This window comes from Hipposideros armiger, unplaced genomic scaffold (assembly GCF_001890085.2).
Source record: "Hipposideros armiger isolate ML-2016 unplaced genomic scaffold, ASM189008v1 scaffold_84, whole genome shotgun sequence".
In the NCBI taxonomy this organism is placed as follows: Eukaryota; Metazoa; Chordata; class Mammalia; order Chiroptera; family Hipposideridae; genus Hipposideros; species Hipposideros armiger.
Genome location: NW_017731434.1, coordinates 446,043 through 460,107, shown reverse-complemented (window position 1 = coordinate 460,107; position 14,065 = coordinate 446,043). Strand labels below are relative to the sequence as shown.

Sequence of the window (14,065 nt, the reverse complement as noted above, 5' to 3'; positions counted from 1 at the left end):
AGTGGAAATTCCAAATGTCTGGGTGGGATGGAAGGCTGTAGAAAACCCAGATATCCACTTAAAGGGCCGATGCAGGCACTCATCATGGACTGAGGCAAAGGTACGGTGACTCTGGGAGAGTTGGAGACATGGGGAGAGACTGGGTTGTGTAACTTTGGGGCAAGGTCTGGAAAGACAGTCCCCATTTTCCCTGTGTGGAGTCTTTCTCCCATGCAACCAGCAGGTGGGCACCATCTTTCCTGTGTTGAGGCTGCCCTTACAGGCCAAATCTAAATCTGATTGGTCTGGTGAGCTCCATTGCTCCACTCTGCTGACTCACTGAGACCCTGCCTCACTCTACTTGTGTATAGCAGGAGGCTTTATCAGCAGCTGAACAGCAAAAAAAAAAAAAAAAGATTCCAAAACAAGTGGAGAGTTTAAGAGACATTTGAAACAACATCAAGTGTAACAGCATTCACATCCTAGGGGTACCAGAAGGAGAAGAGAGAAAGCAAGGGATTGAAAATCTATCTGAAGAAACAATGACTGAAAGCTTCCCTAATCTGGTGAAGGAAAAAAACATACAAGCCCAGGGAGTGCAGAGTCCCAAACCAGATGAACCTAAACAGGCCCACACCAAGACACATCATAATTAAAATGGCAAAGGTAAAAGACAAAGAGAGAATCTTAAAAGCAGCAAGAGAAAAGCAGTTATTACCTACAAGGGATCCCCCATAAGACTGTCAGCTGATTTCTCAACAGAAACTTTGCAGGCCAGAAGGGAGTAGCAGGAAATACTCAAAGTGATGAAAAGCAAGAAACTACAACCCAGATTATTCTAACTAGCAGAGCTATCACTTAAAATCAAAGGACAGATAAATAGTTCCCCAGACAAGAAAAGCTAAAGGAATTCATTACCACTAAACCAGTACTACAAGGAATCTTAAATCTTTAATCATTTAATCACTTCTTTAAGACCAAAACAAAAATTATGAATAATAAAACAGCAATAACTACATATCTATCAACAATGGCTTTCAATAAGTGCATTAAATGTTCCAATAAAAAACATAGGTGGCTGAATGGATAAGAAAACAAAACCCTTACATATGCTGCCTACAAGAGACCCACTTCAGATTGAAAGACATACAGAGATTAAAAGTGAAGGGGTGGAGAAAGTTATTTCATGAAAACGGAAACCAACCAACAAAAAAGCTGTAGCAGCAATAATTATACCAGACAACATAGACTTTAAAACAAAGGTTATAATGAGAAACAATGAAGGACCCAGTAATTCCACTTCTGGGTATTATTGCAAATAAATCCAAAATGCTGCTTTGAGGGGACATGTGCATTCATATGTTCATTGCAACATTGTTTACAACTGCCAAGATGTGGAGGCAGCCTGGGTGTCTGTCGATAGAAGAATGGATAAAGAGGAGGTGATACATATATACAATGGAATATTGCTCAGCCATGGAAAGGAATGGGTTCTTGCCATCTGCGGCGACATGGATGGACCTGGAGGTTTTGTGCTGAGTGGAGTGTAAGACAGAAAAATACAGATGCAATGTGATTTCGCTATATGTGGAATCTAAAGAACAAAATAAAACAGTAATAGACTCATAAAAAAAGATTTACTGTATGTTTTAAAATGTAATCAATTAACTGGTCTGCATTTGTTATTCAGAATTCTCTGCAGGATAATATTTGTCAGTGAATGCTAAATGCTTTCTGTGTAACTGCTTATTAGAAAAAGTCAAAAGTGAAAGGAATAGCTGAGGGTGGACTCTATAATCTATGCAAACTGTGGAATACAATTGTACCTAATAGTTAGGTAATTAGAAAAGCAATAATTTGTTTATTTGTACTTAATTTTCTTTTCTAAAATGCAGGGCTTTTATATTTTGTATTCAATTGAAAGGGAAATGAAAGGCATACTTCAGCTTAAAAACAATTGTTCAAACTTTTTATCAATAATTTTTTTCTTGGTATTTCCTGAAATCTTCACTAATTTAGTCAAATGAAATCTTCAAAATTAAGGTTCTTTAGTCCTTACCAGCTTTGTCATTTTAAATTAGCTGTCATTTGTCATCAGTAAGTTGGCTATTTTTAAACTATCATTAATTATTTTCCTTTATAGTCACCTGAATAAGCTGACACTCAAAAATGAACAGTGCATCTTTCTCAGATCTAGACCTAGAGCCCCAATTAATTAGTTGTGTTACATAAAAAGAAATATCCATATGTATGAGAATATTGTGGTGTTTTTGTATTCTCAACATATCAGGGAACAAGTGAGGGATTAATAGCAATAACAAATGGCATTTTTATAGTGCTTTAAAGATTATGAATTGTTTTATATACATATCTCATGGGAGTGCCATAGTCACTCTGTAATGGAAGTAGCGCTATTTCATTGTTTACAGTGTTGCTATATTATATACTTATACAGGAAAAAGACCATCATTTGATCCATATGTTTACAATGTCAAGCAATTTGGAAAATGGACTTTTCCAAGAAAACAAAGACTGTTGCTAGTATTAAGTAAAAAAAATTAAAGCCTTTAGCTACAAACCATGCTTTGCAAGTTCCAATGCCACAAAATGAATGTATACATTGGGCCAGGTGCAAGTGGGTAAGTTGGTAGGTGGTGCGGCCCATGACAAATTGGAACCTATATTATTGCCTACAGCTATATATATTTAAAAATATTTAAACATTATGGGCCAAAGAAAACATATCTTGTACCTCACACGCAACCTTTGCTTGCCCCATACTAGCAGAATATGGGATGTAGAAAAGGAAATAAAGCAGGAACACAGGAGCACAAGGAGATGATATGAGAAATGGTTTGGATTGCAGGAACTGAGCTTGCCAAGGACTGAGGTGCAAAGAGCAAGGTAGATAAATATGGCTGATGCTCATCCAATATCACCACCCTCCTATCTTTCTACTTGATGTGGTTTTGCTGTTGTTGGGACAACACAATATGGTGTTGAGAACACTATAATGATGTGGCCTTGGACTCTTTAGTCAGTTTCCTTATCAGTAAAGTTGAGATAATAACTACAGTACAGAATCGTTGTGAATTAAATGAGATCATACATGACAAGGGGTTAGCAGAGATCCTTTAACAACGGAAGTGCTAAGGTAGGTATTTTTGCCATCCTCATCAGTACTGGAAAGAATACTTCTTTACTCTTGCCTTGAACTCCTTAGTATACACCAGGGGTTGGCAAACTGCGACTTGCGAGCCACATGTGGCTCTTTGGGTACATTCCATCTCAAAAGTTTGCCAACCCCTGGAAGAGTCAATCCTGTCCCTCATAACAATTTAAAAATTATTCGAGAGCTATAAATATATTTTTACCATTATGTGAATAATATCCTTTAAAAATTTTATAAATGATGGGCCAGCTGAATGGCTCATTCGTTAAGAGTTGGCTTGGGAGCGCGAGCTCTGAGGAGCAGGGCCACCGGTTCGGATCCCACATGGGCCAGTGACAATGCGCCCTCTACAGCTAAGATGGTGAACAACAGCTCTACCTGGAGCTGGGCTGCCATGTGTTGCTGGCGATGGTGTAGGCTACAGTGGGGCTGCAGTGGGCTGCCGTAAGCTACTGTGAGTGGCTGGCAGCTGGCGTGAGCTGCTGTGAGCTGCTGTGAGCTACTGTGAGCAGCCATCCAGTGGCCGGCAACTGATCTGCCTCAGTGGGGAAGATCACAATGATAATACTAACATGGGCCAGTGAAACAATGTCCTCCACAACTAGACTGAAGAACCAAAGGATGCAAATTGTCTGTTCTCCTTCCCGATTCCCCAACGCTATTCCCTCCCCCAATTCCCCAATAAAATCTTAAAAAAACAAATTTATATATGAAACTATGATAGTTTTATTTTCATTTTTAATTTTACTTCAGAGCCTGTGGCTTGCGAGTCGCAGTTTGCTGACCCCTGGCGGCTCTTCTGTCTCAAAAGTTTGAGTATACTGTACACTAAAGATGGAAATTAACTTTCAGACCTGTATGGTAAGAAGCTTACCAGGGGAAAGGCAGAGTTCCTTCCTTTTGTCAAAGAAATCAATAGCCACAAAACCAAAAAGTACAGTAAGAAAGCTCCTTGAGAATAGACTCTATGGCAGTTTCACTTTGCAAGCTCTACTGTGCCAAGTATAAAGACACTCAACACAGTGGATACCAAACTGCTTGTTGAACGAATAACAGGAGTAATTAACTTAATTAATATTTAGTAGTTTTAGATCTGTGGACTTTCTACAAAGGACTATATATGGGATCTATAGAAACCTTATTGATAATCATGAAATGAAAGTTATTGGTTTTGATCATCTGATTTGTTTCGTAAACAAGATCAGTGGTTATCCAGCTATTCTCCACAGCTCCTTTGGGATTCCTCCACAGAGGAGGCTCAAGAATTCCCATCCTTGGAGTGGGAAATGGTAAGTAAACAGAATTCTCTACCCACACTCTGCCTTCAATTAAAACTGCTCCAGTTTGTATATTGGCCTTCCTGTGAGACTTTGTTGAGAGAAAATTTTCAGTTTAAAAATATAAATTTTTGAAATCCCTTGGGATTCTACCTCAGCACCCTCTGATTCTGTGTCTGTTTCAAGGGTCTATTCCACATGAAAACATCTGCACATAAAACCTAGGTAAATTACCTGTTGTGTTTTGGCTAAATTTACTATTACAAAAATACCAAAATGGTAGCATAAAAGGAGTGTTTCAGATACTTTTGTATCATGTTCTCTTATGATACCTGGCTTCCTAGGAGACATGACATTCTATAACAGTCATTGATTCCAATCCTTGTTCTGACTTTACTAAGAACTAGTTAGCTGCTGAATCTGTCAGATGTCACTATCTTTCCGGACATTTTTAACAGATTTGAAAGATCCATGAGAGATAGCTATACAGCCTTCTATTTCTGTAAAACATAATGACAGAATTTTAATTCACCTGGGTTTATGGTAGCCTGTCCCCTTGCCCACAGAGTAGAAAAACCCTGATCTACAATAAATCTAAAATGTATCTTCATGGCAATCTTAGACTCCTAGTCAGTTACACAATTCTAAATTCATTATTTGAGGGGGAAAATACCTGTTTAAGTCACGGTGTATGATTGGCTGTGTCAGGTTGTGAAGGTACTCCATACCTTTGGCAACATCTACTGCAATAATTAATTTAGACTGCAAATCAAGAACCCTAGAATTTAAAAATACATTTAATGAGGATGAAACAGTCAAAGCCAATACCATATCTTTCTAAAAGAAATCAGTGGTGTGTGTGATTTGTTATTATGTATAATTTCAGTCTTTTCTTTTTTTGCTGTATTAAAGATTAAGCTAAAAATTCAAGAAATATGGAAAAGTAGCTCTCCTACACCAGATAATACTAATTATAAGTCAATTCAGATACCAGTCTCTTTTATTTAAGATATTCTACTTGATTTTATAATATTTGTAATATTACACTTAATTTCTTTGTTATAATATAAAAATAGAATCTACAATCATAACATTCTCATTATTGTATGCATAGACCTAGGAAGTGAATTCAAATTAGATTTGTGTAAGAACTTTCTTTTAAAAAACTTTTTAAAATAAACACTGTGACCCCTGGTGATTATTTTTTTTTTTCTGTTTACATACATCTGCTTTATTGGATGTCAAATTTAGCCTAATTACTATAAACTTCAGTTACTAAATTCCTTGAATTTATTATCTTCAACTGACTTCCTATTAAGAAAGCACTGAACTATTTCTATTCACTAATTATGGGGTATAAATTATTAGCCATCTTTAAAATGCCACATTTCCTAGTACTCAGAGATTTTAGAAGGTCAAGTTTTATCCAAGCATATAGGCCCTGAGGTGTTGCAAGGATAATTCCATTGACATGTAAAATAACTCAGAGCAAGAGACTCATACCTCTTCTGTTCATGAAGGAGAGAGAACAGAGAACCTCCTGATATGTACTGAGTGACAATGGCAAACTGGCTGGGATCATTCAAACAAGCGCCCACAAACGGAATTACACAAGGATGGTTCAGCCGGCAGAGAATGGACACCTCTCGGCAAAACATATCCACATCTGACTTGGAGCAGTAGGTGTTGGCTCGATAACTGGAAATGGTAGCAACGCAAAATCCCCAGTTAACAGATGAAGCAAAACAAGGGGCTCACCATTCATATGTGAGCTTCTCAAAGTTCACAGTTATACTCAGATGTTAAATTTTTTCATTTGCTTGCTTACCGTTTTATAGCCACTATTTTATTTCTGCATCGTCCTTTATATACTTTCCCAAAAGAACCTATAATTGTTTAAGAGAAATAAATAAATGCATTATCTTGAGCTCATTAAACTAAAGCAGGCTAATATTTTTTTTAGTTTACCTGAGCCGATAATCTCATGGAATTCAATTTCCGAGAGCTGAAGATGGAAATGTGAAGGCAATCCAGCTCTTAGGAGTAGAACATCTGCCTTCTCTGCAAACAGGAAGTGCTATTTTATTTTTTAAGATAAAAAGCACACATCTGGACGTGCACACATGCGTGCTCATATATAATTTACTTAACCAAAAAGTCATTCCCTGGTAACATTTATTTTCCAGCTATATTTGACTACTTGGAGACACTAAAACCTTATCACAAATGATCCTTATCCCTCCTGCATTAAAAACATGTTAGTTCCCTCTCTCTGTTACCTAACTTTTGTTATCAGGGCTCAGAGTTTATTCCTGATCTGATCAAAAACTAGCTTGTCTGTATGACATGGCAAGTCTGGAGTCAAGTCCATATCACATCATGATAACAGTCTTATCTGGTCAGTCCCTGCAGCCTATCACAAGAGGTTTAGCCCAGTATTCATAAACTAACCCTCAAAGGGATGCCAATTAGATATCAGGAAGTAAGCACATGAATCATTTGAAGTAAACATCAACATTTAAAGAATAATTTTAAAAAGCTTCAAATTCTAAATATCTAAACATAAATGTGCAGTTGAACCATATTTTTTACTTTCCTGATTCAATGATATTGATTTCTGTGTGCAACATACATTCAAAACAGTTCCCAAAGGTTTTGGGACCTTTTCAAAAATGATTTTTGTTTCATTTTTTTTCCCTATGGCAAAGCTATTCTCAATTCTCCTTAAGTATATTAATTTATATTTCATTAAGAATACAAATGTTTATGAGAATTTGATCTTTCTTTAATACTTATGAAATTTTTACTGTTATGCCTTCATGAACTAGGGGCATATGCAAAATAATACAGTAGGTGAGGTTAATTATTGAAAGAATTAGTATGTTGATAATATTGTTTATGCTTACAAAATAGTCATCATTTGTAATATGTAAAAGGAAGTAGAAAGTTATCATAGTTGAGGCAATTGTTATCCTTAGTAATAAAATACAACACTTATACCATATTAAAATACCTTTTGTCATGCTTTTAATCTTCCCCAAGGGGGATGGAACAGACACATAGGAGCCATCTAGAAATCAAATTATATTATAGAGTTGAAAGTAACAGATTTTTTTTCCACAGAAAAGTCAAACATTATAAAAAGCAGCAGGTGACAAACAAATTCGCTGAGAAAACCAAATGAGACTATAGCTTAAACCCAGGTGTTTCTCTGGATACTAAAACTATACAGGAAGTGTTTATTTAGAAAGTATATAAAAAGATTAAAAACCCAAGGTCTAGCAGACTCCAGCATATTAAATTCGTGTCTGGATATGCGTAGCCTCTGTTCTGCCTTAATAGGTTACTGAAATGGAAAACGACTGCCCTCAGCATACCCAGGCTTTCCCAGTCATGAACAAGCCTCACAAACGTCCGGTCCAGGGGGCGTTAACCCTGGAGGAACTGCAGTTGCTGAGGTAGAAAACAGCCTAAGTGGAGGCTTCTTTATTTTCAGCCTCGCCTAGCCTTAAGTTTTCTTAAAAATAAAGCTAATCTGACGTGCTCTCCTCCTTCACTGCAGAATGACGGTAATAGAAATACAGGTTTACCTTTAGGAACAATATTCTACTGACAACAAAAACGGAATACAAACAGGGGTACCTCCTCCAGGCTGAGAATACTCATTACAGGGCAGTTCATCTTGCGGTCTCTTATAATGCTTCAGGAGTGTGACAATTGCATCATGTCCTTTATGAAAAGACAAAAAGGGACAAAGGGTCTTAGTTTTTGTTTGATCTATTCAGTTTACCACCTAATTCAAAAATGACCAGAGGTAGCTTGAAACATAGGATATCTCTTACGATTAATATATTGCAGTAGAAATTTAGCACATTCATTCATTCAAAATAATTCATGAAGACTCTGTTGTATGTGAGGTACTATGTTGGGGACTGGGGATACAATGAACAAGGTGACTGTGATCTGGCCCTTAAGAAGCTTAGTGTAGTTGAACAAATAATAAGAATGATGAGAATTTCTAAAGGAGGAAATATCAACTGTTATGGAAGGGTATTATATGGGGACCATTAAAGGGGTGAAAAGCACATATGGTAACCAGGAAGGAGATATGCATTTGCTGTGATTGAGCATTACATTTGGTTGGCAACTGCAGCATAACATGACACGAAGATAATTTACATAAGCGTTTGTGGCAGGAGACAGCTGGCTGCCCACCCATATTTGTACTCCCCATTCACGGAGTGATTGTGTCACTGGGAATGGCTGCCCACCCAGGGACAATAGCTCCCTATCCCCTTTGCATTGAATTATGGTCTTGTGACAAATTCTAACCAAGAGAACATGAGCAAAAGTGATGTGAATTCCAAGCCTACGCTTTAAGAAACAAATGAGCCTTCTCTACTCTCCCAATTGGTTGACTGGATGCAGGGGGTTCTGAGGCCTTAGGGGATGGAAGACAGCCATTCACTGACCAGAAATGCCCCTCTGGACTGTTACACAACTGAGATATACATTTCTACTGTATATAATGCTACCAACATTGTGGGGTTTATTAATTGCTGTAGAGACTTATTGTGAAGGATTAAAAATGCTAAGTGCTCCTCTGAGTAGACCAATAATTTAAAATAGAACTAAACTTTGATACTATTTTATGCTTTAACTATAAAAACAATCTACTAAAAATAACTTGTACAAGAGGAAGACAAAGTCATCCTTAAAAATCCTGCCAAGAAACTTTTGAAAGGCAAAAGAACTCACTCTAAAAACAGCAAACTTTAGGCATTATAAAACCCTAAGTGCTTATCCATCACGAAGGGATCATAGCTAACACTGGTTCAGAATACACCTAGCTATGTGTAGAGTATATACTGAGACTTGTGCTGGCTTATCAAATCCTCCTTTCAAAAAAGAATTAAAACTAATGGAGCATGCAAGATCATGAGATGGAATAATACATTTACTAGCACTGAAAGCTTTTTCAAATGTAACATCCTAAGACCAGCTTCTTCAAAAACAAAACAAAACAAAACATTGTGATTATAACTGCAACAACTTGTGGCAAAATTTAAATCTATAGAGTTAACAACTAGTGTCATTTTTCTTATCATCCATGGCTTTCTTTCTTTTTTTTTTAAGATTTTTATTGGGGAATTGGGGGGATGGGAACAGTGCTGGGGAACTAGGAGAAGGGGAACAGACAAGTTGCTGTCGTTTTGTTCTTCAGTCTAGTTGTGGAAGACGTCGCTTCACTGGCCCACGTTGGCACCATCATTGCGCTCTTCCCGGGCGAGGCAGATCAGTCGCCGGCTTCTGGACGGCCGCTCACTGCGGCTGCTGGCCNGTTGGCACCATCATTGCGCTCTTCCCGGGCGAGGCAGATCAGTCGCCGGCTTCTGGACGGCCGCTCACTGCGGCTGCTGGCCGCTCACGCTGGCTGCCAGCTACATACGGTAGCCTGTGGCAACCCACTGCCACAGGAGCTGCAGCAACGCCGTCACAGGCGACTCACGGCAGCCCAGTTCCAGGTTAAGCTGTTGTTCAGCATCTTAGCTGTAGAGGGCAGTGTCACTGGACCTCATATGTGGGATCTGAACCGGGGCCCTCTGGTGTCCCAGGCCAGTTCTTAACCATCGTGCCACTCGGCCGGCCCCATCCATGGCTTTCTATTCATGACTGGTGGATCTGCAATTTTCTCAATTCATAGACATAGATTACGAGGAGACAGTTTTATTAGCACTTTCTCTGGACTCTTGTGCTCACAATCAGGAAAACCTCAAGACTGAAATGCCATTAGACAACAGGCAGATTTGTAAATAAAGAACCCAATGGGCAGAAGGAACTGACAATGTAAAGGTCCCAAGATGGGAGCAAATGTGTCATGTTCAGGCAATGAAAGGCGGCCAGTGTGGCTGGAACATCGCAAGCAAGGGTGAGAGTGGTAGGAGACCTGCTTGGAGAAGTAGGTAAGTACACGTCATGTGGAGTAGAACTTCCCCAAGTTTTTAATGTGCGTAAGAATTGCCAGGAGTGCATGTTAAATCACAGATGCCTGAGCCCTACCCGCAGAGATACTGATTTAAAAGGCGTGCCGTGGGATCCGAGCATTGCTTTTCTAAGAGTCCCAGGTGAAGAAGATCAGAGTCTACTCTTTGATACTGTTGCTGTGCAGCTTTATAGGTTAGAATAATGAGTTTGGATTTTCATGTAGGTGAGATAGGAACTACCGGAGGATTTTAATTAAAGGACACGATTGGCTTTACGTTTTAAAAAGATTCCCATTTACAGATTAGAACTGATGATGCAACTTCATTAGGCTGTCGTAAAGATTTAAAAAGATAATATTTGTGATATGCCTAACAGTTCTAACACATAAATATGCCATTTGGATCTTTTCACTGCTTTCCTTGACTTACTGTTTTGCCCTAAGAATTGTAAAGGAACTTGGAAACTCCTTTACGGAACTTCAGATAAATTTTCAAAATATCAATACATTCTATTTCTATTACTGCTGTTGTTAATTACCACAAGCTTAGCGGCTGACATGACACAATTTTATCATCATATAGTTTTGATTGTCAGAAGTCAAACACGGTTCTCACTAGGCTAAAATCAAGGCGCTGCCAGGGCTGCACTCCTTTCGAGAGACTAGAAGAAAATCGGTTTCCTTGTCTTTTCCACCTTCTAGAGGCACTGACATTCCTTGGCTTGTTGCCCTCTTTCTATATCTTCAAAGCCAGCGAGGGCTGGCTGCATCCTTCTCACATCATTTCACTCTGACCCCTGCCTGCTCCTCTCTCTTTCACATTTAAGGACCCCTCCTATCGTTACATTGGGCCCACTGGGATAACCCAGGATAATCTTTCTCTCCATCAGCTAATTAGCAGACTTCATTCCATCTGCAACCTTAATGCTCCTTTGCCATCTAAGGCAGCATACTCACAGGTTCCAGGGAACAGGCCCCGGACATCTTTGGGGGTCCATTACCCTGCCTACCACACCCGATGTGATGAAAATTTTAGTGCGCTTTGTGTGTTGTTGCTGCCTCCTGGTGACCACCTCCTTTCTTCCCCATCTCCGACGGCCATTTTAGCCTCAGGATGAAAGTAACACCACCACCACCAACAACAAAAAAACCCTCCCTGGAATTACAGTACTCCTTCATCTGTCTCATTGCTAGATTCCTAGGTTCTGAAGTTTTGTTTGCTCCTCTCTACACTGTCTGCCCCCACTTTAATCAGACTTGTGGTGCTTTGGGAGTTTTTCTTTTATTTAATCTCGCCTTTAAGTGTTTGGGACCAGGAAAAAAAAAACAGAAACAAAACAAACAAACACATTTCTTTTTTATTATTTTTGTTTTTCCTAGGAGAGGCATCTTTGGGGAAAGAAAACAGCCCACACCCCAAGCTTTTACTCAAGCATAACAGAGCTTAATTCACGCGCCCACCTCCTCGTCTGTCTGGGCTCCGCGGCTGGACTGAATGCAGCTGACAAGCCAAGAGAAAACGGCTTTCCCTAGTGAAGCAGAAAGCCACATCTTGAATCCTGACGCCTGTGTAAGTCCGTGATCGCACCCTTGATGTTACCTTTCACTTCAACAGCTCTCTTGGCTCCACTTGCTCTGAGCAGTTTTAATTTCCTGCCAGCAGAGTGGCACATTCGCTGGCATTATCTTTGGGATGCTTTTCATCAGGAGCCTAATGAGTGCCTGGGTTCTGGCTGATGGTAAGCATGAGGCTGCCAGGGAAGTGCCTAGAGGCCCTCTCAGCCCTGGAAGGCATCTCCGCCTGACTTCCACCTCCTGCTAACTGCGGGCTAAGGCACACACATATGGGAGATTCTCCACTGCTACCGCTGCTCTGACAAACGGCTGACGTGGATGCAAAGAAACCTGAAACCCCTGAAACTTGGCTACAAAGAGTTAAGCCGGAAAATGCCCTGATGGAACTCAGTAAATAGACTTATTAAGCCAAACTCCTGATAATGGATACACCCAGATAACCAAGGCACACTAATGGAACACATCCTGAGATAATCAAACTTCCACTAATTAAATAAAATGTTTTCCTATATCTAAGAATTTACTATCTACATCCAAGTATTTTAGCCAAATAGGAGGTTGCTATGTTATTAGCCTAATGCAGTTATAATAATGATTTGCACTTTCTGAGTATTATTCATTGGAGCCCCTGAGGGTTTTGGCAAAGGAGACTCTTCTGGCTTAAAATCTCTTTCATTTCTAGTTCCCCACTCTCTTAGTCCTGTGTGTATTCCCCAAATTCCATGCTTTCCCTTTAATTTGTCTTCTTGTGTTTCTTTACTCCTTACATTTGCAGTGATGTTTTCCTCTTCAAACCTCTTTGCTTTCAACTTTCAGAATAGCTTTCTATTTTAAAACGTAGATTGTTGTTTAAGGTACAAGTCCATCCCAAGGGCTGTTACAAGGACAGTTTAGTATCTATATCGTGCTTATGTATACAACAGAGGATTCATAATTACTCAAGAAGGAAAAATACAATTTTTATTATTTCCCTATAAGATTGTTTCTCTGTCTCCACCATTTTATCTTAGAAACAATGAATGCTGTTTATTACTATGAGAAGTTATTTTAAAAACATAGAAGAAACCTTGCTATGAAAATTATTTTAAGAACTAAGTTTGAATATTCATGATAAATGATGCCAGTACTAAGATCTTCTTCTTGACTCTGTGACTCTGAGGACCCCTGGGTCCAAGGTTAAGTAGAGAACATGAGATTTGGTCTTGATTACAGAAACCAAGGGATTTCTATTGACCTCATAAGTCCCACATGTCCAGGTCAGCAAAGGAGCAGCCTGGACTTTATACCTGCTTCAAAGAGCAGATTTTTTGCAGCAACGATGTAGATGAGATTTTGCTCAGTATTTTACATCTCCCCTTCTCATCATGACAAAAACTAACTTTCAGCAGCATTGAAAAGTGAGATCACAGGGTGACTCCTGATGTTTGCCCTTCTATGACTCCACTTCTTCTTGACAGCCCCGGTCCCACACAATGTCAATTAAATCAGAGGCAAAAAAGAAACATTTCAGACTTGCTACCTATTCTCATGACTTGAACCTGAAACATGTTTAAATTTTATATCACAGAAAGGGAGCACACATCCCCTTTTCTGCATTATTCTTATCCCTTAATCATCAGGCCCAAACAAGAATGCCACCAGTCCTTCACCTGGAGAGAACACAAGCATGAATACTTTTGGAAAAGAACATTATATATGAACCAAGTCATTTAGCTTTCCTCTTTCCTTTTCTTCTCTCCTTCCCATTTGGCCTTTTTTTCCCTTCCCTATCTTTCCACAAATATTTATTAGAGCACCCATTAGGTACCTGCTCAAATAACATCTTCCCAGGAAAGCCCTCCATGACTTCTCAATTATAAATAGTGCCCTTGAACTTTTTACTCACCACTGTGTTTCCTTATTTTGCTTATACACTTATCATTATCGGATAGTTTCTATTTGTTTTCTTGCTTGAAGCCTATCTCTTCCTGCTGGAAATGTGGACTTTCTTAGAGCAGGGAGATATTGTCTGTCTAACTCACTGCTTTACCTCAGTTCCTAGTATGGTGTCTGTCACATATCAGGTTTGTAATAAATTTT

General features: G+C 39.0%; 1 protein-coding gene across 1 annotated transcript in view; it reads right to left on the bottom strand.

Moving 5' to 3' along the window:
* TNNI3K (TNNI3 interacting kinase) overlaps window positions 1-14,065 on the bottom strand; it is a 298,768-nt gene that overhangs the window by 177,358 nt on the left and 107,345 nt on the right. The window contains exons 12-17 of the mRNA XM_019643990.1: window positions 8,071-8,157; window positions 7,442-7,498; window positions 6,397-6,489; window positions 6,257-6,314; window positions 5,932-6,126; window positions 5,102-5,206 (exon numbers count right to left, since the gene is read on the bottom strand). Coding sequence (XP_019499535.1) covers window positions 5,102-5,206; window positions 5,932-6,126; window positions 6,257-6,314; window positions 6,397-6,489; window positions 7,442-7,498; window positions 8,071-8,157 — 595 coding nt within the window. The remainder of the gene's footprint in view (window positions 1-5,101; window positions 5,207-5,931; window positions 6,127-6,256; window positions 6,315-6,396; window positions 6,490-7,441; window positions 7,499-8,070; window positions 8,158-14,065) is intronic.